The sequence below is a fragment of the Onychostoma macrolepis genome, chromosome 11 (genome assembly GCF_012432095.1).
Source record: "Onychostoma macrolepis isolate SWU-2019 chromosome 11, ASM1243209v1, whole genome shotgun sequence".
NCBI classification, from domain to species: domain Eukaryota; kingdom Metazoa; phylum Chordata; class Actinopteri; order Cypriniformes; family Cyprinidae; genus Onychostoma; species Onychostoma macrolepis.
In genome coordinates, this window is record NC_081165.1 from 15,361,577 (window position 1) to 15,388,336 (window position 26,760).

Consider the following 26,760-nt stretch of genomic DNA (forward strand, 5'->3'; position numbering starts at 1 on the left):
ACATTCAGTATGTTTTCTCTTTCCTTTTTCTCACTAATGGGATTAAACACTAAATGGGTGGGATAATTAAGAAGGGTAATTATTAGTATGTCCCCAAATGAAAGGGACTCAATAGAGTGAAAGGGTAATCAAATCAAATTAATAGTGTAAATGAATCTGATTGTCCCCGTGTTCAATTTGCTCTTTCATCAACCTTCCATTCAAACATTCAGGGATGTTTTTTTTTTTTTTTGGTCCCCCCTCAGTTAGCTGAATGCCTCAGTGAGTATGTGAAAGATATTAGTTCTGTCATGTATTCTGAATGCATTCAGAGATGAGACAGGGGTGATAAGATTGTTCTGGGTATGTGTTAGTTAGATGGAAAGCCAATGGATTCAGGATTACCTTGAAAGCAATTTATGATTTCACAAGTCTGTCCTCTGCCAGCGCCTGCACCTTATTCATTTGCAGTGTGTAAGTGTGGGCTAATGACAACAGAAGACGGGCAGGCATGCAGAACTCTTGCATTCTGAGACATGATAGATAGCGAGGGACTGCGCTGTGTGTGTACGTGTATGTTGGGGGTGGTGCAAGGCAGACAACCCTGGCACAATGGGTTTATCACAATGCACTACTTACCTGGCTGTCAACAAGGAATTACCTCCAGTGAAGTGGAAAGTAAGATTAATTATGCTGATGTGCAATGTGGCGATTGAATATTATTATTCATGTAGTGGAAAGAAATTAATTACAAGCAGATATATTCCCTGGGAAGTACAGGCTGGATTTTTAAAATTGTATTTCTTTTATTTTTGTATTTTTTTTTGTAAAAAAAAAAAAATTCTACAAATTATTCTGTGGGGCAATACGTTGCCCTCAAAACAGTTAATATTGTAATAAACACTGGGGTCTCACATGAGATTAATCGGAAAGCTTTTTGAAACGTATGAGCGAGCCAAAATTGCTTGGGGGGGGGGGAGTTCGTGTTTTTCTTCCCATTTTTTCCTAGCTACATTAAGAGGGCAGGATCATTTTGTTGTGTTTAATCAACAGTTTGCAGAATTTATAAGGATAATAATGAGGTGTCTGAATTTCCGTAGAAAATACGTAAATATATTACACCCAGAAGCAATAAGCACCCATCTGAATGAGACTGCGTCTCTCCTCCTTCCACTTTATTACTTTTGGAGCAATAAAGTAAAGACTGCATCTGCAGATGCTTTGAGTGTCCAGATAAGTCCTCTCCGCCCCAAAGGTCCTCGCTAGGCTTTGCATGATGCAAATCTGAGGCGGCCCTCGTTTGAGTATGAGGGGGTACAGAGCGGCTGAGGGGATGTTTTCAAAGCATATGCACAAAAAAAATGGGAAGACTGACATTTTGAATATGCCATGCAATTAACCTGAGGAAGTCGGAAGTCATTGTAAAGCTATTCTGGTTTCAAAGGCAGAAATAAACAACTCGAAATGTTAATTAAATGGCTCGCTGTGGTTCCCTCTCTAATTTTGCTTCATTAACACACTGTGATGGGGGCGAAAAGACGAAGAAAAAAGCTTATGTAATGCATAATGGTGTCCACGGTGGCTACAGTGCAAACCCTGTGATTAAAACTCAAGGAAAAAGTCTGCCGCGTTCTGAGCACACTGGAGAGAAACGTATAAATTGGATTACACAACACGCTGCAGTTATTAACATGGCACTGTTAGCGCATTAGCATAGAAAACGCTAGTTTTATTGAGGAAGATATGCGGTCCACAAACACGCTTTGCAGTGCTTGCTCTAGCTGTATGTTTTTAAGACGTAGCCAGAAATTATACAGTTCCACCACCAGTTATACATATTTGTCTTGCAAACACAAGGATTTACTCTTGAGTATTAATGAAACCAATTTACTTTAAGTGACTTGCTCAGGGCAAAGCAGTGGAATTAGCATGCAGCACATTTTTGTAGCTCTGCTATTTGAAGCATTCATTTATAAGGGAAATAACATATGAATTTACTAGCTTTGAATATCTTTGGCCATATTTGAAATGTTCCACCAGATAGGATTAGTGATTTGCCTTCAAGCAAGGTATTTCACAAGCCTAATTGTATTCGCTACTCATGTACGTTTACCTTGTTTTTCTGTTTTCTCTGTCATAAAACTCAGAATATGCAAAGTGATATATTTGGGGCTATTTTCTGGCTATTACATTTTTAAAGCTCATTACGATCAAAACAAACATAAACCATTTTTATATTTATTGTGTGAGAATTATTATTATTAATAATAATTAAAAAACAGTTTGCATTATACTTTTTTTACAAGGACACAGCAGTGTCAGCATACGATTTATGAAATGTATTTGAAAAAAAACAAGGGCTGCAATTTTATAACAATCTCTTTTGTCAGTTATTGCTCTTGATGTCACATTAATGATTATTAATATCAGTTAATATAATACATCTCTAACCACACAGGCAAAACAATCTAAGAACCGTTTGTGAATTAGTTTATTGCTTTTTACAAATTAGAAGAACAAGACTTTACATTGGTTATTTTAGTAGCGTAAAAAACAATACTTTTATTCAAACTGGGAATAAATTATTAGTTATAATTGTTATAATGCTCAGTTCTCAAAGTACACATGTAAATGTAATGCTGTAGTTGACACATTTCATTTTTCACATATCACAAAAGACATAATAGATTAATTTTTTTTGCTGTCTTATCTTGAATTTTGGGGCCTTTAGTTGAGACATAAAAGTCTATTTACTGTGAACTTACTGTGTCTTTTTGTCTTGTAGGGGAACTGTGGAACCAGGACTCCTGTAGGAAAGTAACAGTTGGTTCAGATCCCATCAGGACACTACTTGCCTTGGAGGACAAGGTCTGGGCTAGCTGTGCTAACACAGTAACTGTAGTTGACGGCTCCAGTTTGTCCACTCAGGTAGACTCATCATTTCAAAACTCTATTCATGCTGATATGCTTTCACACCAAACTTTAGCAAATGGAAGAGCACAGACTATGTTTCACGGGCACTTGGCCAACACTGACTGACAAATTAGCTTGTGTGTGAAGATCAATAATCCTACCGAGGAACTGCAATCCATATGACCAGGGTGTCTCCTCCAGGGTCTCTTTTTTTCCCCCTCTTACTTTTAAACCACACAGGATGAGTAAATAGTTCTGACATACTCATAATCTTCTCCGGCTGTCTCAAATATGGAGGAGCCATACCCCGGGGATCTACCCCATGGGCCTCCATAACCCTGAGCCTTTCTTTAGTTCTGCCTTCTTGGGTTTTATCTCTGGAATCAAACATCTCTTTTATCCTTTGAGATTTCTCTGGATGCGCCCATCAGAAAGGAGATTTGAGCTAGTGGTAGGTGAGTGGGCCCCTGCTGCTTTTCGGTTGATCCTCCACGGTTCAGGCCAGTGCTCTGTTTTGTTCGACTGATTACATTGTATCCCTTTTCCCGCGGAGCTATGCAGGCCCAGCAGCTGGAGGGGGAAGCATCTCCTCTACAGCTGTAAATCTGCCTCCTTGGGACTCGTGGCAAAGTGGCGTACAATGATGTGTGTCGGTGGGATAAGCAACAGAGCCTGTGCGAATTTGTCTCTCTCGTCACCAGTTTTTAGGGAAGAATTCCACACTACGCAGCGTGCCACCTTGTTCCCCTGACCCGAAACAATTGAGGCCACTGGATCGCTATTGATGTAGAATGCCGAAAGCATTTCAACCACAGTACTGCGGAGAAAACAAACAGTGGTGGTCGGGCATGTACGCACTATGCAGAGAAAACCCTGCACAATTTTTTGGGACTGCAACCAACTTGATTTTCGAGTTTGGCTCATTAATATGTAAGACCTCTTTACGGTAACACTTTATTTCGATAGTCCACTTTAGACATTCTACTAACAGTAAGTAACGTTGCAACTACATGTCAACTAGCAGTCATTAGAGTATTAGTAGACTGTCTGCTTAATAACTTCTAACACTTTATTTTGATGGGTCCACAATATACAACATACTGACAATGAGAAACTTTGCAAGTATATATCAACTTATTCAACTAACCCTAAACCTACCCTAACAGTCTATTTTGAGAGTTAGTAGACATGTAGTTGCAAATTAATGAGAATTAGTTGACATGTAGTTGATATGTAGTTACAAAGTTACTTATATTTAGTAAAATATCTAAAGTGGACTATCAAAATAAAGTGTAACCCTCTTTACACCTGGTAGTAAAGGCCAAGAAACGCCAAATTGACATCTAAGAACTAGCTATGATGTGTGCGTGAAAAAAGTTTTTTTTTTTTTACAAGTTTATATGCTTTAACACACCGCAAAGACTACAACCATTGGCCAACTAGCATGTACATTCTGAGGAAACAACCGTCTATATCAGCAGGTGGCAGCAGTGTATATTCATTAATCAAAAAGGGAAAACAAATCTAGGACTGACAGCCAACTGGATCCAACTAGTGCGGACAGTGCAGAACATACCGCAAAAAGCTGACAGGCGCTCAAAGACGGCCCAAGGCTGGCCACCCGCTGGCTTGCCATGTAATGGCCTAAAGATGCATCAATCAAACATCTTGACCTAACGTGAACATTATGGGATGTGTTTTGAGAGAGTTTACGAAAACTATTGATTCAAACTTCACTATGTTGTGCCAAAACACACAGATTACAATGAAAATCCTTTGCATTTGCTTCATTTCCTGCTTCCTCATAAGCAACGTAATGGTTTTATTCATTCAGTGGGCTACACTCTGCTCTCCCTTAGAAAGTGATGTGTAGTTTTACAAATGGCGTTTTTCCACTGCGTAGTATGACTTGGCACGGCATGGCTCGGTTCAGTTTGTGTTTCCATTGCAGTTTAGTACCACTTTAGAGTGAGCGGGATTATTCACGTCGTTATAATTGCGCCGCCTCTACTGCCGCGACTCCTGAAAACCACGTTCATTCCGCATTACCCCATCAAGCTCTCGCTGGATCCGCTCCTCGGCTATCAACGAGAGGAATGTCTGTACTTCCTCAACAGACCACGAACCATCCATTGGTTGTTAAAAAAGGTGCGCTCATTCACAGTTTTGTTCGATCCTTCGCTGGCTGTGCTGATTTAAATGTAGCGGGTCTGTTGTGTCTCATGTCGCAAGTTCAATGACACAGGTAGTGACGATTCTCTCTGGCCAATCAGTGATCAGCAGAGTTTACACGTCACGTTTTGGTAACGGTACGGTTCACTTGGAACATCAGCCGAGATGGTACTGAAAAAAGTACCAGGTACCAGGTACTGTACCAAGTGGAAATTCCCCATGGCATGCCGTACCATGCAGTGGAACAGCACCAAAAATAAGATGGGAGGGTTTGAACACAAGAGGTCACAGGAGATGCATTCGAAACACATGTTAAGACCAAGTGTAAATGGTAATATGTCTTAGCTGATCACTTGTGATCACTGAAATCACAAGTACCAGGTCTTAATACCAGGTGAAAACAGGGCTGTAGAACAGCTGATAAAAATCGAAGAGTGAGGTCCCACACACGTTTAAATGAGTGATTGTTTAAATATGTTGCTCTCGTAAGCACTGTCACCTAGTATTACTGTGGACTAATGAGGGGTTAGATGGTAGGTGGAGGCGTGCTGTGTTTTGTCCGCTGGTAGAACAGTGCTCTCCTGCTGTAATAAACTGATGTAGTGTCTTGGGGTGAATTGGTGGAGGCAACTTCTGTCTCTGTGTGTGTCTCTGAGTCCTGAGGCCCAAGTTATACACATATGTAGAGTCATCATAACTGTAAATGTATACAGATTTTCAGAATGTAAAATAAGTAATAATAATCATATTATATGGAGAATGTGGTAATATTGTAAAGAAATACAGTGCATCAGTATTTGTATCTCAAATTAATCTCCTGTGACTATGTACTATATGTGGATAAATGCTTTATTTAATCACATCGCAAACATGATGTTGCAAACTAAAAGCTCTTTGTTATTTCAGCAAGCAGCTGAGATAAATTAACTTAGGATGTATGTGCTTCACATGCTCATTTATGCACTAGATGATTTTATTCAAATCAAATTTGTGTAGATGCCAGGCACATACGGGATGTATGAGATTGTTCATCATTTTTCAGTCATGTGGTTGTTTTATTTTATAGTTGTAAAGCATTGGCTGTGCTGTGTAAGATTCAAAAAATAATAATTATAAACAATTAAAAAAAAAAGGTAAAATACAATTTTATTAAAAATGTGTTAAAATAATGAATTAGCAATAAAATCAACATTTTATATTTTTAAAAAGTAATTTATTTCTCAGATGGTGAAGCAGCCAACTCCAGTCTTCAGTTTCACATGGTCCTGCAGAACTGATTCTAATATGCTGATGTTGATACTGTTTTGTCAAGAAACATTTCTTACTATTATCAATGTTATGTTATTATTATCAAAAACAGTTGTGCTGCTTTGTTTTTGTGGAAACCATAATGCATTTTTCCAGAATTCTTTGATGAATAGAAAGTTCAAAAGAACAGCATTTATTTGAAATGGAAATCGTTTGTAACAATGTAAACATATATACACATTCACAACAGTATTACAGATGGATGTAACCAGTTGATAGAAGTATTCTTCTGGTGTCTTGTCTCTGAAGAAATTGTCCAAGCAAAATAAAATGAAAACAGAGAGTGAACAAGAGCAAAGGCAAGCATTGCCGACAAGTCAATTAAAAGCGAAAACACATCAAAGGCAGTTTCAGTCGTCTCCCTTGCTCTCAAACAAAAGAAGCTCCCTTTGGCAAGGGCACGCAAACAGGTGCTAATCCCTGTCCGCTAGTGTGCAGAGGAGAGAAAGTTCTCTCGCACCCACCTCACCCCCTCCAACTAATCTGCCTCAACCCCAGACTGGAGAACTAGCTGTTTGTAAGGGTTCTCAGGGCTCCTCGGTAGCACCACAGACCTCAGGGGGCTGCGTGCAAACCCTTGATAAGGAGCACAGCTCCCTCATGCCTCATTAGAGGATCAGGCATGAAATGGCTCCTCTTTCCCTGTGGACTTTTAAAAAGGTGTTTGGGAGGGGGTGTATTGTTTTGTGAGACAGTGGAGCAAGGCTCCGCTGTGAATCACTTTGAAATCAAAGAAACTGGATCCTGAGTCATTGAAACCTTCATGATGTGTGGCCCTTGAACCCACTGGTCGGATGGTGATTTTGTAGGCACAATAATCCTGTGCATTGCAAAAAAACATAAAGGAAGGAAGGTGTTCATTTGCTTTTGATTTTGCTTTTGTGTTTGTACAACTAAATATATTTTTTATAACAAGTAAAATAAAACGGTAAGCAGAAATGCTGATTTTTTTTTTTGTACATCTTGCACGTTAGTAGAAACGAGAACAACTATCAGTGTTGTGTAAATTAACGCTAAGCTAAAGTATACTTTTTGATATTGTGTTGTGGTTGCAACAGCATTAGATCTTCTGGAATGCTCTTCTGCTTGAGAACCTTAATGCTGGATCCCCATAAATCAAGTATCCTAGTGTTAGGAGACTATTTAGAATAAGCCCTATGAAGGATTACAGCATTTTTAAATTTTAGTCTAGCAAGGACTTTTACTGGAAGATTAGACAGCATAGTACTGTACCGTATCTGCAGTCTGCCACTGACTCTATGGAAGCCTGTTTCCTCTTTATATCTCAGACTTTAAATTTATATGTCATATATCTCACAATTAACACTTAGGTCTTAAAACATGACTTTATATCTCATATTAGTTATTTTATATCTCAGATTGTGTCATTATATCATAATTTGACTTATAGTGCAGTTTATAATTCTCATAATTGTGACTTTCTCATAAAATTACCTAACTTTATTTCTTATTTTAAGCTATCTCACAATTAATTTTTACTCCGACTGAAACAGGCTTCCATTTGACTCACAGAGAAACAATATTTCTACAATGATAACATTTACATTTACATCTAGCCATTTTGCAGAAGCTTTTATCCAAAGCAACTTAACAATAGAAGCAATCAAAATCAACAAAAGAGTAATGATACGCAAGTGCTATAACAAATCCCAGTTAGCTTAACGTAGTACACGTACTGTAGCAAGGTTGTTTTTTTTTTTTTTATATAATAAATAAAAATAAAGCATAGAATAAAAAAAGAATAGAGCAAGCTAGTATTAGAGGCCTTTTTGCTTTTGTTAATTGTATAATATATAAAAAGAAAATAATTAGAATGCAAAAACAATAGGGAAGCTAGTGTTAGTAACATAACAGTGACATAGCTGGTGAAAAATATTTATCTGAGGTATATTTTGGTATTCAGCACAAGAGTTGGATTTGAAACTATTTTTATGTTTGGACAGGATTCTAAACCAACTCATAACTGTCCCCAAAAAGTTAATTCACCTCAACAGTTCAAAGTCAGACTGGTAGTATATACAGAATCAAAGGCTTAACTTTTTTTCACTGATCATCAACTTTAAATCCAAAATTCTGGCGTGAAACTCTAGATGGTGCAGTCTGATAGGTCAAACTCAATCTGACATAATGACGTCATTATCACATGGCACAGCTGATTGGTTCTTGTAGTATCAGCAACCAATGAGCTTGCTGCTCAAAATTCAAATACTTGGCTAGTGTTTGCTGTAGCAGTTGCAGCACGTTTCAGAAACCCTCCACCTTCCCCAGCTCCACTTGTATAGATCTGCTACAGGGTGATTAATGTATGCTATATGGGGGTTATTTAATATATTATGCGCAGCAGCAGTAGTATTTCTTACATGCTCACTGCAGCATGTTGTGGATGTATTGGCAGTAGCGAGTCTCGGTACTTGCTCTGCCGCAGCAGCGTAGCAGATCTATTCTGCCAAGGCCAAACACATTAACATTGTCATGTCATGGCAGAACTAAGGCTTTAGGATGTAGATGAGTTTGCATTAAGGTTTAAAATGACGATTTCATTTAGACTGGTCTGCTCAAGAACAGGTTATACCAGTGAGTAGGGTAACGTTAATAAAGTGAAATGACATGACGTGGCCAAGTATGGTAACCTATACTCAGAATTTGTGCTCTGCATTTAACCTATCCATGTGCACACACACAGCAGTGAGTACTGAACACACACACCTGGAGCAGTGGCCAGCCATTTTTGCTGTGGCACTAAGGGAGTTGGGTTCAGTGCCTTGCTCAAGGGCTCCTCAGTCGTGGGTAATGAAGGTGGAAGCGAGTGCTGTTAATTCGCTTCCCCCTCCTACAATTCCTGCCGGTACTAAGACTCGAACCCACGACCTTTGGAATACAAGTCTGACTCTAGCCATTAGGCCACGACTGCCTAAAGGACTCGTTTAAACGTATTAGTAGGCCCTCTGGTCAAACAACTTTGGAAGCTGCTTCAGTCATAAGTGCCTTTTCAAATTCAAAGATTTTTATGGATTGCTTATCTATAAAAAGCTGCAAAATCATCACAGTTGAGAATTGAGCCCTTCAGGCTCACAGAGAACAATTTAGAGAACTAAGCACATTGGGCAGCTCTAACTGCGTTACTGAACAGATCTGTGTTGCCTTAACATGTCATTTCCACTCAGCTCCCCTTCAGTTTGTTTTGAGGATGATAATATTTTCACTGTGAAATGGAATTTTTACTGTTGTTGTTCATTTGGCCAGTGCAAAATTGTATTAAATTCTTTGACATGATGATCACAGGAAGAATAAGAAACAGCTGGGTTCGTATTATTGTAGTTTCAGGTTTTAACATTCTGAATAGACTCAGAGTCAAAATCGATGTGATATTTTGGACCGACTATTGTGAAAATGTATATTTTGAAGAATGTTTCAACTAAAACAACATTGGATGTGAAAAATCACTGGATACAAAAAATACAGAGACATTCTTCAAGATATTTTTTTTTTTTTATGTTCCACAAAAGAAAGTAAGTCATTCGGTTTGAAACAGCATGAGAGTTTGTAAATAATGACAATGTTCATTTCCAGGTGAACTATCTGTATCTCTTATGCTCCGAATTCAGTGAGAGAAGTGAACTGTCTGGACCAGAAGGGGACCTTCAGCTTAATCTTTGAATTAGGTATCTGTTGCTCAAGTAGAGGTCTTTTGATAGAGGATGACCAGAACAATGCCTGCTTCTTAACGTTTTTGCCACAGGCTAAAATCCAGGATTTCTCAGGAGTGGAGCAATCCAAATACCAGACCTGTGGTGTTTTGCAGGGATCAGACCGAGGAAAAAAGAACTGTGAAGATGTGAATGCCCTCTTCCACCTCAGTGGTTGCTTTTGAGATCTGGTTGCATTGTTTTGCTTCTCTGGTACACATAACACTATAAATCAGCTCTGAAGTCCAGAAAGTTTGGAATTTATGCTGGCACACTGTGTACTCAAATGATACAAAGGGCCTTAAATTGCTGATAACTTTGGTGGCTCATCATTAAAGAGAATTCTTGCAGCATTGTGGATCTTCCAGTTTGGAGAAAACAACCTGAACCATATCTGAGTATGGTCTCCTAGCAATAATATGAAATGGGTGCACATATATGGAGCAAATTTTGCTTTCAGTCACATTATTTTTTTTTATTTACACAAGAGTGTAAGGTTTTCACTTTCTTATGCCAACTTGAGAGCCTGAATGCACATCGTCCTTGTCCCAGTTTTAGACTCTTTACATGTGAGTAGGGCTGGGCTATATATCGAACACGATATTCATGCGCATCTCGTCAGTAAAGCCGGGTCCGTGATTAGCGCTAAATCTCCATCACCTGTTTTCAAATAGAGCGCCATTTAATACACAGAGCCGTAGTTCACTGACAAGCTACGCAATATCGCGTTCATTATCGCAGATGAATCGCCTTCGATAATGAACGCAATATTGCGTAGCTTGTCAGTGAACTACGGCTCTGTGTATTAAAAATGGCGCTCTATTTGAAAACAGGTGATGGAGATTTAGCGCTAATCACGGAACCGGCTTTACTGACGAGATGCACATGAATATCGTGTTCGATATATCGCCCAGCCCTACATGTGAGGAAGTCCTTGCATATGTACTGTATTGAGAATAAAAGAGGGGGAAATAAAAGCTAGATGCATTTGTGATGGACCCTTTATCATTATAGTTCAATATTCAGTTTGTGAGCTAATGGAGAAGAGAAAGCAAATGAGAGAAGAAAGAAGATGCAGTTCTGTAACTGCTTGTTTTTGTCATGCCTTATTGAGTTCTGTACCAAACTGTGTTCCAATCCTTTCTGCTTGTTGATTCTCATTGGTTTCTGGTTTTGCAGTCCACCTTTTAACCCATTAGCAAAGCAATGCGACTGCAGTCTGAAATGACTTTATCATGAAGGGAATGTTAATGTCATGTTTATACTTCCCAGTTGAACATGTAGGTCAAACATCTCAAATGTGACTTAGATTAGATGGTTCTGTTATACAGCATTATTATAGTTTCTTCTTGCTGTGCACAGAATTTGTTACTGTTTTTGTGTGAATTTTATATTGAAGATAATAAGGCATACATCATCCTATTGGAATGGGTGTTTGCTGGATTCCCGCTGAATGAATGTAACTCAAATGCATAATGGATCTTCAGATTTCATACAAAAATGTTCTAGTTGTGCACAAGTACAATTTAGTCAAATTATTGTAAAGACAACTTGCATAAAATGCATAAAAATGTGTTTTAGACACTTTGAATGATCAAAATAATGGCCGTTTTACATGCAAACATGCACTTTCAGTGACTCTTAAGTTTTTAAGAATCTTAAAATTCTGGATCGCTTGGCATCTTGTCAAGTTTTCCATTATCACAATTATGTCTTTGCCTAAATCAACCAGTAAAATGAGGCACTCGAGTTTATTCACAAAAAATGAAAATTCTGTAATTTACTTGCTCTCGTATCATTTCAAACCTGTGTGATTTTGTATGAGGGATACAAAAGAACATATTTTGAAAAATGTCATGTTCATACAGTGAAATGCTGTGGGATCCAAAGTAGTTTGGTTTGTATGGGCAAAAACATTTGTGTTCATTTGTGTTCCGAAGAACGAAACTACTACAGGTTTGGAACAACAAGAGGGTAAGTAGTAGGGCCTGGCGATACACCGGTAATCCGAGCTCATTTCGCTATATGCACATGCTGTCAGAGAAGCGGTGCTCATCGAGCGCGAGAATATTGAGCGGAGATATTTTTGCAGTTTTACAGCCCTTGAATGGTTTAATACACATACTTGTATGTTACAATGCCTGTCTTTGCAAGTATCCTCGTAAACACAGTAATTTAGGTCTTAAGTGAAAGCAAACAGCTGAGAAAGAAAACATGTGTAACAGTATGTTGGATACGGGTAACTCTTAAAGTGACGGCAGTCTAATATTCCTGCTGTCTGTCATTCACGTTAATCAAACAACAAAAGGCTTTCACTTTTGTGACTGTGATAAGAAATAATATGCAGTATATCTAACTTGCACAGTGATTTTATTCATTTGATTACTTTATACAGTGTATCAATGTATGTAGCATTTCTTATTTATTTGTTCTACTGCAGTTTTTTTTTTTTTGTCTTATTGCTTGTAATTTGTTTCTTATTTAATCGCTGACTGTTTTCATGTCTTCAGTGAAGTTAAGTTTTTTTTTTGTTTTTTTTTACATATAAATTTAGACTAGTATTAGTTTCTGTGATATTGTCACTGGTGACAAGAATTATGCAATTTCTATGGTAAATTTTGGTATCATAAAGACCTTATTTAAAGCAAAAATAAATAGTGTGATATATATCATTATTCTGAGAAAATTACTCATTTTTTGATATGAGATGATATTTTCTTTTGTGGGTAAACTATATCTTAACTTTTCCTCTCAGTTGTGTAGTGGAGTTCTTCACCTTTTTGAAGTTGGCATTATATCTTTAAAAACAGCTCGATGACAAACTATCAGAAAATGTCCCACTAGACCTGTATTGATATGAAGTTAGATATCTAATGTAATCTCATTGTCCTCTGTTCTGTTTTAGAGATTTGAGGTCCATCAGGACCCGATGGTGAGTGTGGCCCATATGGTACGTGCTGGGGGGGGCGTATGGATGGCTTTTTCAGAAGGTTCCTCTATACGCTTGTTCCATACGGAAACACTGGAGCACCTGCAGGAGATCAACATATCTATGCCCTCATCGTTTTACAACCCCAGTGAGTATCTCTCCTTTGACCCTACGGAAGGAGACGTTTGAATACAAAAATTCTTTATGCCTTCACACATGCTTGATCAGCATTGTTTCCATCATTTCTTTGAACTGCACTTCTTGTGATAAAAAGGTAATGACGAGAAGTTCTTGTTGGAATGATTCCTGTAGGCTGGCTCTCCAGGGACCGACCATGAATAAGTAGCTAACTTAAGACCCCGCAGAGCAGTAATGGAGCTGCGGGGTTACAGGCAGGAAAAGTCACAATGGCACAGACAAAGCTTTCCATTCGAAATGTTGCCATGGCAACACTCTTGTCATGACTCCAGCAGCCGTGGCATGTTGGTAATATGCCAGCGTTTTGCCATTGTGCCTTTTCTCAGTGCAGCTGGTATTCAATTCAGCTGTATTCACTTTTTTACCTCTCTGCACTCACCTTTAGCCATCTTTATCTCCCTCAGGTCCTGTTAAATCTCAAATTTGTCAAATTTTTTGCACTTTAGATGAAATATATGTAAGACAAAGCCATGGTTTTTGCTACCTTTTTGTAAAGGGAGCTTGTGTAAACATTCATTATATAAGCAAGGAAACTGAAAATAATAGTTGAAGTAAATATCCACATCACTTCAGTGCAATTCAGCGCCACACATCAGACTGTATAAAGAGAAAATCTGGGCGGCATCGCTCCAGTAGCTCGCAGAATCCTCCGGAGCAGAATAACTCCTTTCAGGCTGTCTAATAATGTTTGATTTCACTTGAATGCGATTGTCCACGTTTAGCAAAAAAAAAAATAGCCCACGATCCTCCAGTTGTCACAGACAATTGCGATCAAGTGGAATAGAAAGGAGAAGGAGAAAAATAAACCCAAAGCTGTGTAGCAGACTTCAGGAACTGGCCAGAGCAAGTTAATGTCAACGGGCCTGTTGCTACAACTGTGTCTCATTAAAATCAAAAAGAAAAACATATACCTTATTTTATTTTATTTTTTTTTGTCAAACAGCAAGAACATCAAACCTCTGGATCAAAGTTACAGCTGTATTTCAAAAGACACGTGAAGAAGTAAAGGCGAGTGTTGTGGCGAAGATGTCTGCGAAGGTCCTGCAACCCTCAGGCTGTTGTCAAACTTACGCAGCTAGCTGTGTTTAAATATGTAGTTCATGTTGGGTGAGGTAACTCTGCGATTTCATGTTATGTTCAGGGGTTTACAGTCAATGGAGCACAAAAGTGAAAATAAGCTTTGGCAGATGCCTTCTTCCCCTTTTTTACTCTAGGCCCAGAGAACGTCCCACTGGCTTTCCTGAATATGCTAATCTGCACACATCACACATAGGAGGACTGATATAGTTATTACAGATCAATGGTCTGCTAATCCCACAGGTTTGCACCCAAGTGATGGATGATGAATTAATTATTTTCTTAAAGTGAACAGATTATTCTGCAGTTTCTCATCAGCTAGAACCTTCAGACATGATAAGCAAGACAGACGTCAGGCTGAATCCGTCCTCTCTTATAATAGCTGGAACAGTCAGATCCATATTACATCAAAGAGAATCTTTGAATTATATTATATTATATTATATCACATTTTACAACTTCTGCCCTTAACATTATATTGTAGTTAATTAAGATGAAATAATTTTGTATCATAATAATCTGTTTGAATGGCCTGCGGTGTGACCATCTTAAATTGTTTTAAACCACATTTCTTATATTAAACATGCAGCTTTTATTACCTCTTAGTACCTTTAGTACGGGGAAGTCGTGGCCTAATGGTTAGAGAGTCGGACTCGTAATCCAAAGGTTGCGAGTTCGAGTCTCGGGCCGGCAGGAATTGTAGGTGGGGGGAGTGAATGTCCAGCGCTCTCTCCACCCTCAATACCACGACTGTGAGCAAGGCACCGAACCCCCAACTGCTCCCCGGGCGCCGCAGCATAAATGGCTGCCCACTGCTCCGGGTGTGTGTTCACAGTGTGTGTGTGTTCACTGCTGTGTGTGTGCACGTTGGATGGGTTAAATGCAGAGCACAAATTCCGAGTATGGGTCACCATACTTGGCCATATGTCACTTCACTTTCACTTTGACTTTCACTCTAATTAACTGAGAGAAATATTTGAATCATTTGATGAGTCAAAGTGCATTGAAAAGAACAGTTTTTTCTACAGGACCTAAGACACACTTTCCTTTATATATTCATATGATATATGACATAAGGTTCAACGTTTTAACATTATGCATTGTTAATTGATTATATATATATATATATATATATACATGTGCATCTCAATAAATTAGAATGTTGTGAAAAAGTTAATTTTTTCTTGTAAGTTATTTCAAAAAGTGAAACTTTCATAAATTTTAGATTAATTGCATGTAAAGTAAAACATTTCATTTTGATGATTAGAGCTTACAGCTCATGAAAATCAAAAATCAGTATCTCAAAATATTAGAATATTTACATTAGAGTTTCAATTAATGACCATCCCTACAGTATAAATTCTGGGTATCTCTTGTTCTTTGAAACCACAATAATGGAGAAGACTGCTGACTTGGCAATGATCCAGAAGATGAACATTGAAGCTCTCCACAAGTCACAGGATAAGTCACAGAGGGTCATTACTGAAAGGTGTGGCTGTTTACAGAGTGCTGTATCATAGCATATTAAATGCAAAGTTGACTGGAAGGAAGAATTTGGGAAGGAAAAGGTGCACAAGCAACAGGGATGACAGCAAGCTTGAGAATACTGTCAAGCAAAGCTGATTCAAACACTTGTGAGAGCTTCACAAGGAGTGGACTGAAGCTGGAGTCAGTGCATCAAGAGTCACCACGCTCAGACGTCTTCAGGAAAAGGGCTACCAAGCCACTTCTGAACCAGAGACCATGTCAGAAGCATCTTACCTGGGCTGTGGAGAAAAAGAACTGGACTGTTGCTCAGTGGTCCAAAGTCCTCTTTTCAGATAAAAGTAAATTTTGCATTTCATTTGGAAATCAAGGTCCCAGAGTCTGGAGGAAGAGTGGAGAGGTACAGAATCCATGTTGCTTGAAGTCCAGTGTGAAGTTTCCACAGTCAGCGATGATTTGATTTCCACAGTCATCTGCTGGTGTTGGTCCACTGTGTTTTCTGAAGTCCACAGTCAACGCAGCCATCTACCAGGAAATTTTAGAGCACTTCATGCTTCCTTCTGCTGACAAGCTTTATGGAGATGCTGATTTCATTTTCCAGCAGGAATTGTCACCTGCCCACACTGTCAAAGGTACCAAAAGCTGGTTCAATGACCGTGGTGTTACTGTGCTTGATTGGCCAGCAAACTCACCTAACCTGAACCCCATAGACAATCTATGGGGTATTGTCAAGAGGAAGATGAGAGACACCAGACCCAACTATGCAGATGACCTGAAGGCCGCTATCAAAGCAACCTGGGCTTCCATACCACCTCAGCAGTGCCACAAACTGATCACCTCCATGCCACGCGAATTGAGGCAGTAATTAAAGCAAAAGGAGCCCCTACCAAGTATTGAGTACATATACAGTAAATGAACGTACTTTCCAGAAGGCCAACAATTCACTAAAAATGTTTTTTTATTGGTTTTATGAAGTATTCTAATTTGTTGAGATAGTGAATTGGTGGGTTTTTGTTAAATGTGAGCCTAAATCATCACAATTAAAAGAACCAAAGACTTAAACTACTTCAGTCTGTGTGCATTGGATTTATTTAATACACGAGTTTCACAATTTGAGTTGAATTACTGAAATAAATGAACTTTTCCACGACATTCTAATTCATTGAGATGCACCTTTATATATATATATATATATATATATATATATACACACACACACACACACACACACACACACACACACGTGGACATAATTGTTGGTACCCTTGGTAAATATGATAAATGAAGGCTCTGAAAATAAACCTGCATTATTAATCCTTTTGATCTTTTATTAAAAAAACACAAAATTGAAAATGGGGGAAAATCTCATTATGAAATTAATGTTTTTCTCAAATACACTTTGGACACAATTATTGGTACTCCTAAAAATTCTTATAAGTAAAATATCTCTGAAGTATATTCCCATTCATATTTACAATTTTGAGCACTCCAAGGGGGATTATGAACATGACATTATCCAGCCATGGCTTCCTGTTTCACAAAAATATGTTTAACAGAAAACAAAGTCCAAATTCCCTTAATCATCATCACAATGAGAAAAACCAAAGACTATATTTCTGATGTGCAGCAAAAGATAATTAAGCTTCACAAATTAGTGAAGTGGCTTTAAGAAAAGAGCTAGAGCAGTGAAAATTCCCATTTCCACCATCAGGGCAATAATTAAGAATTTCCAATCAACATAAAATGTTACGAAACTGCCTGAAAGAGGACGTGTGTCTATATCATCCTTATGAACGGTGAGGAGGAGAATTTGAGTGGCTAAAGACTCTTCAAGGACCACAGCTGGAGAATTGTTGAAAATATATTGTTTGTTTGTAATACACCACTAGTTTTTGAACTGCCTAATGTTAGGCTGAATCTTATATACTAAAAGTCAATAGTTTTTAACCTAAAATCTTAATAGTTATAATGCAGAAACAGACCAAGTACACATTGGGCCTCATTTATCATTAACGTAGAAACGAGTGCAGATCCGAGCGCACAAATCAGCTTACGACAAGGTTCAAGTGTGATTATGAAACATTCGTATGCCGCCAATCCCATCGTATGAAAGATCGTACATTGATAAATGTGGAAGACAACAATCTTTGTTTGAATATCACGCCCCTAAAAACAAGAAGTTTAGAAGCCTCGCCCTTAGAGTTTACGACACGGAGAAACGTAACCCGGCCAAAAAGAGGAAGTAATCTCATGAAAGAGAAATTGATCTTACTCCAAAAACACCCTTTAACCTTATAATTGCAAACAATGGCATTAATTTATATGTATATTAAATATCAGTAAATATAACGAAACATTTATGCCTATAAATATTATAAACACTATATAGATTATTTAGTTCTTCTTAATTCACAACAAACCCTTTAAATTTAACGGTATTACAAAACCAGAATGAAAAAATGGGTAGCTATAAGATGTTATATTAAACTATGAAATAAAACACAAATTAGGCTATAGTGGCATTCATTATAAACAGAATACAACGTCAAGCTAAAATGAATTTATTAAAGTGAAACTAAACAGCCTTGGTCTCACAAGCCTCTCTCATTCGACATCCAAATGTTTCCATTTTTGCCATGTAACATTTGGTTGCTAAACTATTATCTATGATGTAAACAAGGCTTTGTACTTCACTTGTGTTCCAATATCCACGTAAAACATCATCCTTCACATGCGCAATAAATGTTTGTTTCGGCGCTGCACGCTGATTTTACAGTGGACCTTAAATTATGCAGTGTAACTTTTATGTTTGGTTGACTGCATTTTAGTTAGACTAATGGCTGAAATGTCAAGTTAGTAACGCTGAAATGTGTGTGTGTGTGTGTGTGTGTGTGTGTGTGAGGCACCTGCGCGATCACCGATCAGTTATTTAAAAAAAAAATAAAGATATAAAATGCATTAAGAGTGTCACAAAAACGAAAGTGGCCTATACTTGTCGCACTGTTTGTTTTGTTTTTTTCTTTTGTTAATCTGTTAATTAAGGGAAATATATTTAGTGTAGCCCTGTTTATTTTATTCCTCTTATAATTTCTGTTTTGCTCCATTCACAGAAGCGCTGCAGGTGCATGATACGACGATGTGTGATTCCTCATCATCTGTTGTTTATGCTGCTATTTCCTCATATAAAGCTAAAGCCCTGAAAGAAAAAAAAACTAAACAAAAAAAAAGCTTTGTTTGTCGGTTTAGGAAAATAATCTAAATGAACAAAATTCTCCAAAACTCAGGCTAACTCAAAAACTTGCGTACACGTGCTCAGACCTGACGTGAGGTTTGATCATAGCTACCGCTCACATCCATTTTGATAAATTCCAAGTTTTGTGTTGAAACGCCTGTATGCCCATTTTTCTGTTGTACCTTCGTTTCGTAAATGAGGCCCATTATGCTTCAACTACAAGGACATCTAATAAAATATGCAATATGCATTTTTTTTCCACAAACCTCAGCATCTTATGTTTTCAGCATTCATGAATTCATATGCATTACTGTAGAACTGCAGATTTATTTGACAATCTACTATTAAGGTGATCCCTCTTGCACAGAAAAAGAATGTATAATAGGTGAATGCTCTGCAGGAACGGACAGCTGACATTTCTAAGAAGGAATTCTGCCTAATGCAGTGCATTCACTCATGTTTTTTCATGACCTTCAGTGATTTCCTGGTGACTAACTACCATACTGAAAATGCTTCATTTACACATTAGCAAAAGACTCCCCAAGTACTATAGCAACCTAAAGACAGCATGCCATGAAAAGGAATCAATTAGCCACTTGCCGATCGCTCATGCAAAGCGAGCTTTATAACAGGAGCATGCGACCACCATCCATGCTTGCTGAAGTCGCTGCTGTGCTGTTCTTCTTTGATGTAATTAGGCCATGGTGGCTTTCTGATGTCTAAAAACTCAGGGTCAGGGATTTGGGCACTGTGAATGAAGTTGTTTGAATGTTCAGTGTTGTTTTTTGTCTAAACAGCGATTTAAATGCTGTCAGACCTACACACTGCTATAATTGACCAGTTAAATAAAGCTGATGAGAGAAGCACAACTGTGAGGGGGCAATCAGCAGTGTGCTGGGTTTTAATCTGAGTCTCCACAGATACAATAATTGTTGATGTGCAAGCAGGAAAGTGGTTTTCAATGTTTGTAAATATGCTATCATACTGCATAGATATAAACAGGCTGACTAAAGAAAGTTTTTTTTTTTTTTTTTTTTTAGTGTTGGTGACCCTGTATTTTTCTTTTGAAGGTCAGAAGAGCATGAGAGTTACCAGCCTGCTGATTTGCCAGGGGCTGCTGTGGGTGGGAACTGCCCAGGGCATTATCATCACCCTGCCTGTGCCCAAGCTGGAAGGCATCCCCAAAATTACAGGTACACAGATGGTGGCTCTTTATGATACATAAGTGTTTTTAGTCCTTTTGGAAAGTCTCTTCTACAATGATAGGACGATTACAAAGGGACAATGATTCAAAGAGACAATTACGTAATGATTCATTTTTTAAAATAATATTTCACTCTAAAATTTAAAGTGATGAAATGATCCGAAATCAATATTTGAGCAAGTACATAACCAGCCAGTGTTCAAAACTTTTGCCTTACTTTAGCCCAATTCACCACGGTTAGCTTATAATAATGTTTTCTAATTTGAGTGGTACTGGTAGGAATTTGCGGGAAATTCAAGCATGGCGTTGCGTCATTACGTCACTTCTGTAAAAAAAAGAAGGCATCCCGGCTAGTAGGCTATATCGTGTGTGTGGATGCTGCAGGTAGAGGATCGTTTAAAGCCTATTCTCACAGCAGCTGGAATAATTAAATTGATCATTTTGATGGTGGATTGTAATCCAGAAAGGATTATGTGTTTATGAAATAAATGTGACTTGAATTAAATTATATTCCAGTTTTAAATGTGCATCTGATTACAGATAGCCTACGTGGAATTACACAAGTTTTTGTATTTTAAAGAGAACCATTTTGAAATAGAAAGAATAATTAGATTTTTGGATTGAAAGAATTTCTTTATATGAAATTCGAATGGTATGACAATTAGAGATTAGACAGTACAGAAATTGAAATCTATATGTAACGCTAATACAGACTACATACACGCAAACACAATTTGAGAAAAAAATATAACAATAATAATTATTTACATGGTTTGATGTGATACGAGCTAAGTGATCGTTAGATTTAATGACCATTGGTAGCGCAATTTATTGTAATGTTTTTTTTTTTTCCCCTCAGTTGGTCAGAACAAAAGTGGCAGACTTGTTATTTACTTGTTCAGATGTCAATATCCGGTGAAAATTCTTATTTTGGTCATATATTCTAAGATGTAGGCTAGAATCTGTGATTCCGAAGTACTGTGAATATCCACACCGGTGCGGTGACTGACAACCACACATTCACCTCAAAACATTAGATTCATCCGAACTGGAGCCGTGACGGCACACAACCCACGCAGGGAAGATAATTCCGCAAATAACTGCAATTGCAGATGGCGACAAAGAGGCAAAACTTACAGACTGCAGCTTTAACTTCTATCATTATTTACTCGCCATCATGTTTAAAAACTATGTTTTTTTTTCTGTGGCACACAATTAAAAATCTTTTTAAAAAAAAACATTTTTTTACAAAGCTTCTTCGCAAAGATCCTGAAAGAAAAAGCACCATAAAGTAGTTCAACATGTCTTGTGAGCAAATATTTGATATCCAAACTAACATGACACACGTATCAGTGTCATATTTAATCACTAAGGCATTTGTTTAATCAAAAATACAGTAAAAACAATAATACTGTAAAATATTTACAATTTTAAATAAAATATTTTTGTATTTTATTTTATTATAAAATGTTATTTATTCCTGTGGTAGTCATTACTCCAGTCTTTAGTATCACATCATGGTTTAGAAATTCTAAAATGCTGAGTTGTTGCTCAATATTTTTGTGGAAACCATGATGCATGTTTTTTTTTTTTTAAAGAACAACTCCTTGCTGAATAAATTAATTTTTTTTTTTTTTATGTTTTATCTTACTGACCCTAAACTTCTATATGGTAGCATAATTTTAAAGTCATATGAACTACCTTTTTATGGTATTTCCCCTCTGATCTGGAGCTCGTCCTTATATGGAAAAAATCTTTTAATTAAAATTAAAAAAAAAAAAAAAAAAGATATGGGGAAAGGAACAACCGAGGATGATGACCAATTATCTGAGCTATTCCTTTAATTCGAAGTCATTTCAGTAAGTAGTATGAGTAATAATGGAAATGAGTTATCAAATTTGAAGGTTTCTCTGACCCTCTGGCATTGCTGCTTTTTTCTGATTAAAGCAATTTGAGCTCTCTTTCAATGTGGCACAGGTAAAGGGATGACATCTCTTAATGCACACTGCGGGCCTGTGGATTTCTTAGTTGCCCTTTCCAGCAGTTTGTCTCCTGATCTTCTGAAGCGGGATTCTATGGTGGAAGGGCATGACTCGGCCTGTGGAGTGGAGGACCGCAGTGACTCGTCCTCTCAGGAATCTCTCCAGCAGCCCAGTATTTCCACCCAAGTGGATGGCAAAGGGAAGGGACGGGGCGGGGTGTTGCTGCAGTACCGCCTCCGCTCAACCTCAGGTTTGCCCGGGCGACCGTTAACCGCGAGAGGGGACGAAGCCTCGGACTCATCTTTAGAATCTTTGGAACACAGCATGGAAGACGGCTCCATATATGAACTCAGCGATGATCCAGACATGTGGGTCAGGGGTCGACCCTGTGAGAGGGACAGGGTGAGGAGGGACAGGGTTACCTCAGTAGCAGTCATCTCGGGCGGGAAGGGCTTCCGCCGACTGAGGGAGGGTTCTGTGGCGACCACCGCAGAAAGCACACTTATGATCTGGCAGCTTCCTCTCACAGTTTGAACTGAAATTGTGTTTAAGGAATTGTGAAATGAAAATGTTGACAATTTACTTACCCATACTGTATGTCATTCCACACCTGAATGACTTTCTTTTTAATTAATGTTCTGGTTACTCTTTTCAGCGCTGTTACAATGAATGAAAGCTTCAAAAAAGATACAAAAGCTGTCATAAAATTGGCTCATCCTCCCAAATTATCGTCATTCAGTAAGTTTGTGTGATGAACAGTCCATTTAAAGTTTAAGGGGTTATTTCTCTGATAATTTTCCTCTCTTAAGAACCGATTGATGAACAAATCATCCAGACCTGTTTTGTAAGTGATTAATTGAAAATATCTGATACATACATATATATATATATATATATATATATATTATATTATTATTATTTTTGTTTATTTTTTTTTATTGTATTTTTTTAATTTTTTTTGTATATGTCATTTTGGAGCCTGACAGCTCAATTTTATTATATAGAAGAATGGTGACCAGGATATGTGAAAGAAACAAAGTAATATGGGTTTGGAATGACATGAAGATAAGTAAATTACAGAATTTTCATTTCAGAGTGAACTTTTCCTTTTCGCTGGGCATGTGTGGTACAAAATGTGAGGCACTTGGACTGTTCACTTTCTCAGAAAAAAATGTCTTCCATATTAAATGACCTTGCGATCTCGATAAATCCAGGTCCTCCGATAAGAATATTCCATAACTAATAGGCTCAGAGTAATACATTTTCAGTTAATTTAGCCTCTGTCGCTCATTTCTGTACAGTACCTGGAAGGTGTTTCCTTACCAGTAGAGAATTAAAATCCATGTATTTAATCTCAGACTTCACCATAATCATGGCCTAAACTATTCAAGTAGAACATTTCCTTGAGGCCTCAGTCTGGTCAGCCTTTAGTGAATCATGGATTTACCACACCACAGATTTTATTATTCCCTTGCATCTGAAGAAATATCAGTGAAAAGCAAAGTGAAAGGGGTTTTCATGCTTTTGTGCAGTCACTCAGAGAATACTCTCACCCTTTGACTCTTGATAATGCGAACACATGAAGTCAAGCCTGTGCAGGTCAGTGCTGTGTGAGTGAGTGTTAATAATGGATTTCAAAACAATTGACAGCCTAAATTTCTGTGGTGAATGGTGAAGCCTCATTAAAAATATTTTTAGTGGACTTATGTATACAACCTGAAAACATTTTCACCATATGGCAGTCATTTGAAACGTCTGCTTAAATCACCATTACTTAACAAGCAAGTTCATTAGCAGCTGGTAGGAGAAAGATACAAGCACCACTAATTGCAGGAAAGTTGGAGATCTTGTGAAGCTTTTGATGTTTATTTGATCTTGTTGAAGGGTATTCACTGCTGATATTTTGTGTAATATTGCAGCTCCATCTGCAAGCTACAGTTGGTTGCCCTCTTTTTTTTTTTTTTTTCTTGTTTGATCTACATTTAAGACATTGTCTTCCAGTCTTCCATTAGGAATTGTGCCAGATGCACATTGTATTGTGTAAAAGGGAATAGTTTGAGGTTGTTTTTGGTACAAATGAACAAGTAAATAAATAATAAACTCATTAATGAATACAGCTCTAAAAAGCTCTGTTTAAAAACCAGCTTGGTCAAAGTTGGAGCCCTGCTGAACCAGCATAGACCAGCAAACCACCTTAGGCTGGTTTAATCTTTTTTGAAGACAGCAAATAAACTGTATTAAACTAAAATTCCTCAGAAATAGCTGCTGAATAATCTAGTTAAATGGTTTATTTTTCCACCCCTCACCACTTTGTCGTCATGCATTTTTCATACCATGCAACATTATGAATGTACGAAATGTATAATTTGTCCGGGTACTGCAAACTTTTATTAAAACTGTTAAACTTAAATAGTTTTTATGTTTTTGCATTATAACATAAAACATTTATGAAGGCCATAATATCCCACTGAATGTAATAACTGTAGTGCTACAACAGTCATTCATTGTTTGGATATGAAATTCATAAGTAAAAGTGAATTAAATTAAGCATGAATAATACAAAGTGTGCATTATCCATCCATATAAAGTAACCACTTGAAGTTTCCATTTGTGTCCCAAATGCACTGATTTTTTTTTATTTTTTATGCTAATAAAATGTAGCCTCATGTTTGTCAATTCACTGTTACTAAAATAAAACCAATACAATCTACCTCTGTATGTGATTCTTGTAAACAGTGCACTTTATTAGTCTAAAGTAAATGTAGGAAATAAAATGGCAAAACTAGTGTGTTCTTGGCTGCTGCTAAGCTGACAAATTTATTCAGGGCCGTGCTTTTTTCCCATCTCTTGTTGACCCTCACAAAAGCAAAAATCCCTGTGATTACATACGATTTACACAGAGATGGTGGATAAGTACGGTGCATTAAATGACATCCCACACTGGAAAAACCCAGAAGCTGTACCAAAAGGTCAGATCTGAATAAATGTATGCATGTTGGGATGGTGACAAACTCGACCGTTGCCGCTGCCAGAACATCTTAGATTTGAAAATGATCACTTTTGCTGAACACAGTTCAGCACCTCTGCGCTCAGCAGACGTATGAAAATTTTTAATGGAGTTTGTTCTGGATTTGAATTATTCATAGTGTCCTAATTTGCAAATGGCATTATTGGTAAGAGTATTATGTTATGCATGCCACACTCTCAGAAAAAAGGTACTAATATGTTCTTTTAAAGTACTACTATGTACCTTTTAGGTAATAATAATATGTAACGTTTAGGGATAAATATGTAACGTTTAGGGATAAATAAGTTGCAAAAATGTAACTTTTACCTTAGGATACTGCCCCAGTGACATCTTTGTAGCTTTTTTCTAAGAGTGTATTATGAACATAAAACTGTGCTGTTTGTTTGTGGTCAGTTATGGCATTATTCAGCTGTCAAGTCAGAGGAAATTGAGCAAGTTACAAATTCAAATATTCTCTAGTTGAGCACCAACACCGTTTTGGTGGAAAAAGACGTACTTATAACCCAAGGACTCTTGGGTGCATTCAGATGATGCATGACAGGTGTAAACACAGCTGTGAGAGTGGAATGGAGGTTCTGAGGACAGACCAAAGCTCCCGCTGAATCTCTTCATCCTAGCCCTGCTGGCTTCAGAACGCTGGCCTTAGGCAGATACACGTCCAAGAGCCCACTTAAACCCATGTTAGTGTCGTTTACAGCATGAAGGGTGTTTGCAGTTGCGCTGAGCACAATGTCATTTGCGATCAAATTGATTGGAGATCGCAGTTCTGTGAAACAGCTGCGCTTACATGCTGTTTCCCTGAGAAGTTTTGTTCGTTAGACAAGAAAATCACCCAGGCATGTTATTTGCTGAGGATAAAAACATCAAACAAGCTTCTGATACTCTGCATATTTACTTTTAAGGTCAATCTTATTTGTACTTACTCGGTGTTGTGTGACTAGTGTACTAAAAATCTCTTACAGCGTTTCTAGGCAACTTTGAGAAAACTAAGGCACTTTAGAGTGATTCGTTTTCATAATAAATTGTGCCAGTATAATCACACAAGACAATTCTGTCTCAGAACATGACCTTGGCATTGCCCTTATCAGTTTTAAGCCTGTCCATTTGGCTTAAATGGCCAAGCGTGACCCACAATATTAGAAATTTGCCACATATCATTACAAACACATTCATCTTTGCAGAAAAAGCGAGTCACAGCAGTGGTTATTTCAATTGCTTTTCAATTTGCATAAGTCATTTGCTCATTTCCTGTGAACCCTTGTAAAATATTCCAGTGGGACAGTCGCAGCACAGACAAACCGAGATCACATGGTGCCACATGCTGAGTCAGTCCGTAATGCAGGATGGGTGCGAACGCTTTATTCGCCCAACATAAGCCAGCGATTGTACGGCAGTGCTGAATTGCATTCTAAAATGGAGTTTAGCTCTAGAACGACCCGTATACCAGCCACACTTTCGCCTTGGAGTCAACAAAGAGAGAGGCAGGTTGCAGCGCAAGCATTTTGGCTGACAAACAGTGCGCAAACAGCAGATACATGTGCGTATT

General features: G+C 37.8%; 1 protein-coding gene across 11 annotated transcripts in view; it reads left to right on the forward strand.

Annotated features, from left to right (window-relative positions):
• The window catches only part of arhgef10la (Rho guanine nucleotide exchange factor (GEF) 10-like a), a 142,135-nt gene extending 117,239 nt beyond the window's left edge, over nt 1–24,896 (forward strand). For 10 of the 11 annotated variants that reach the window (XM_058790882.1, XM_058790886.1, XM_058790883.1 and 7 more), the window contains 4 exons: nt 2,765–2,907; nt 12,985–13,156; nt 20,071–20,193; nt 22,182–24,896. In XM_058790882.1, coding sequence (XP_058646865.1) covers nt 2,765–2,907; nt 12,985–13,156; nt 20,071–20,193; nt 22,182–22,720 — 977 coding nt within the window. In that variant the 3' untranslated portion in view covers nt 22,721–24,896. Of the gene's footprint in view, nt 1–2,764; nt 2,908–12,984; nt 13,157–14,149; nt 15,300–20,070; nt 20,194–22,181 lie in introns of those variants that run through there. The other variant, XM_058790887.1, reaches the window with a different exon arrangement.
• The last annotated feature ends 1,864 nt before the right edge of the window (nt 24,897–26,760 follow it).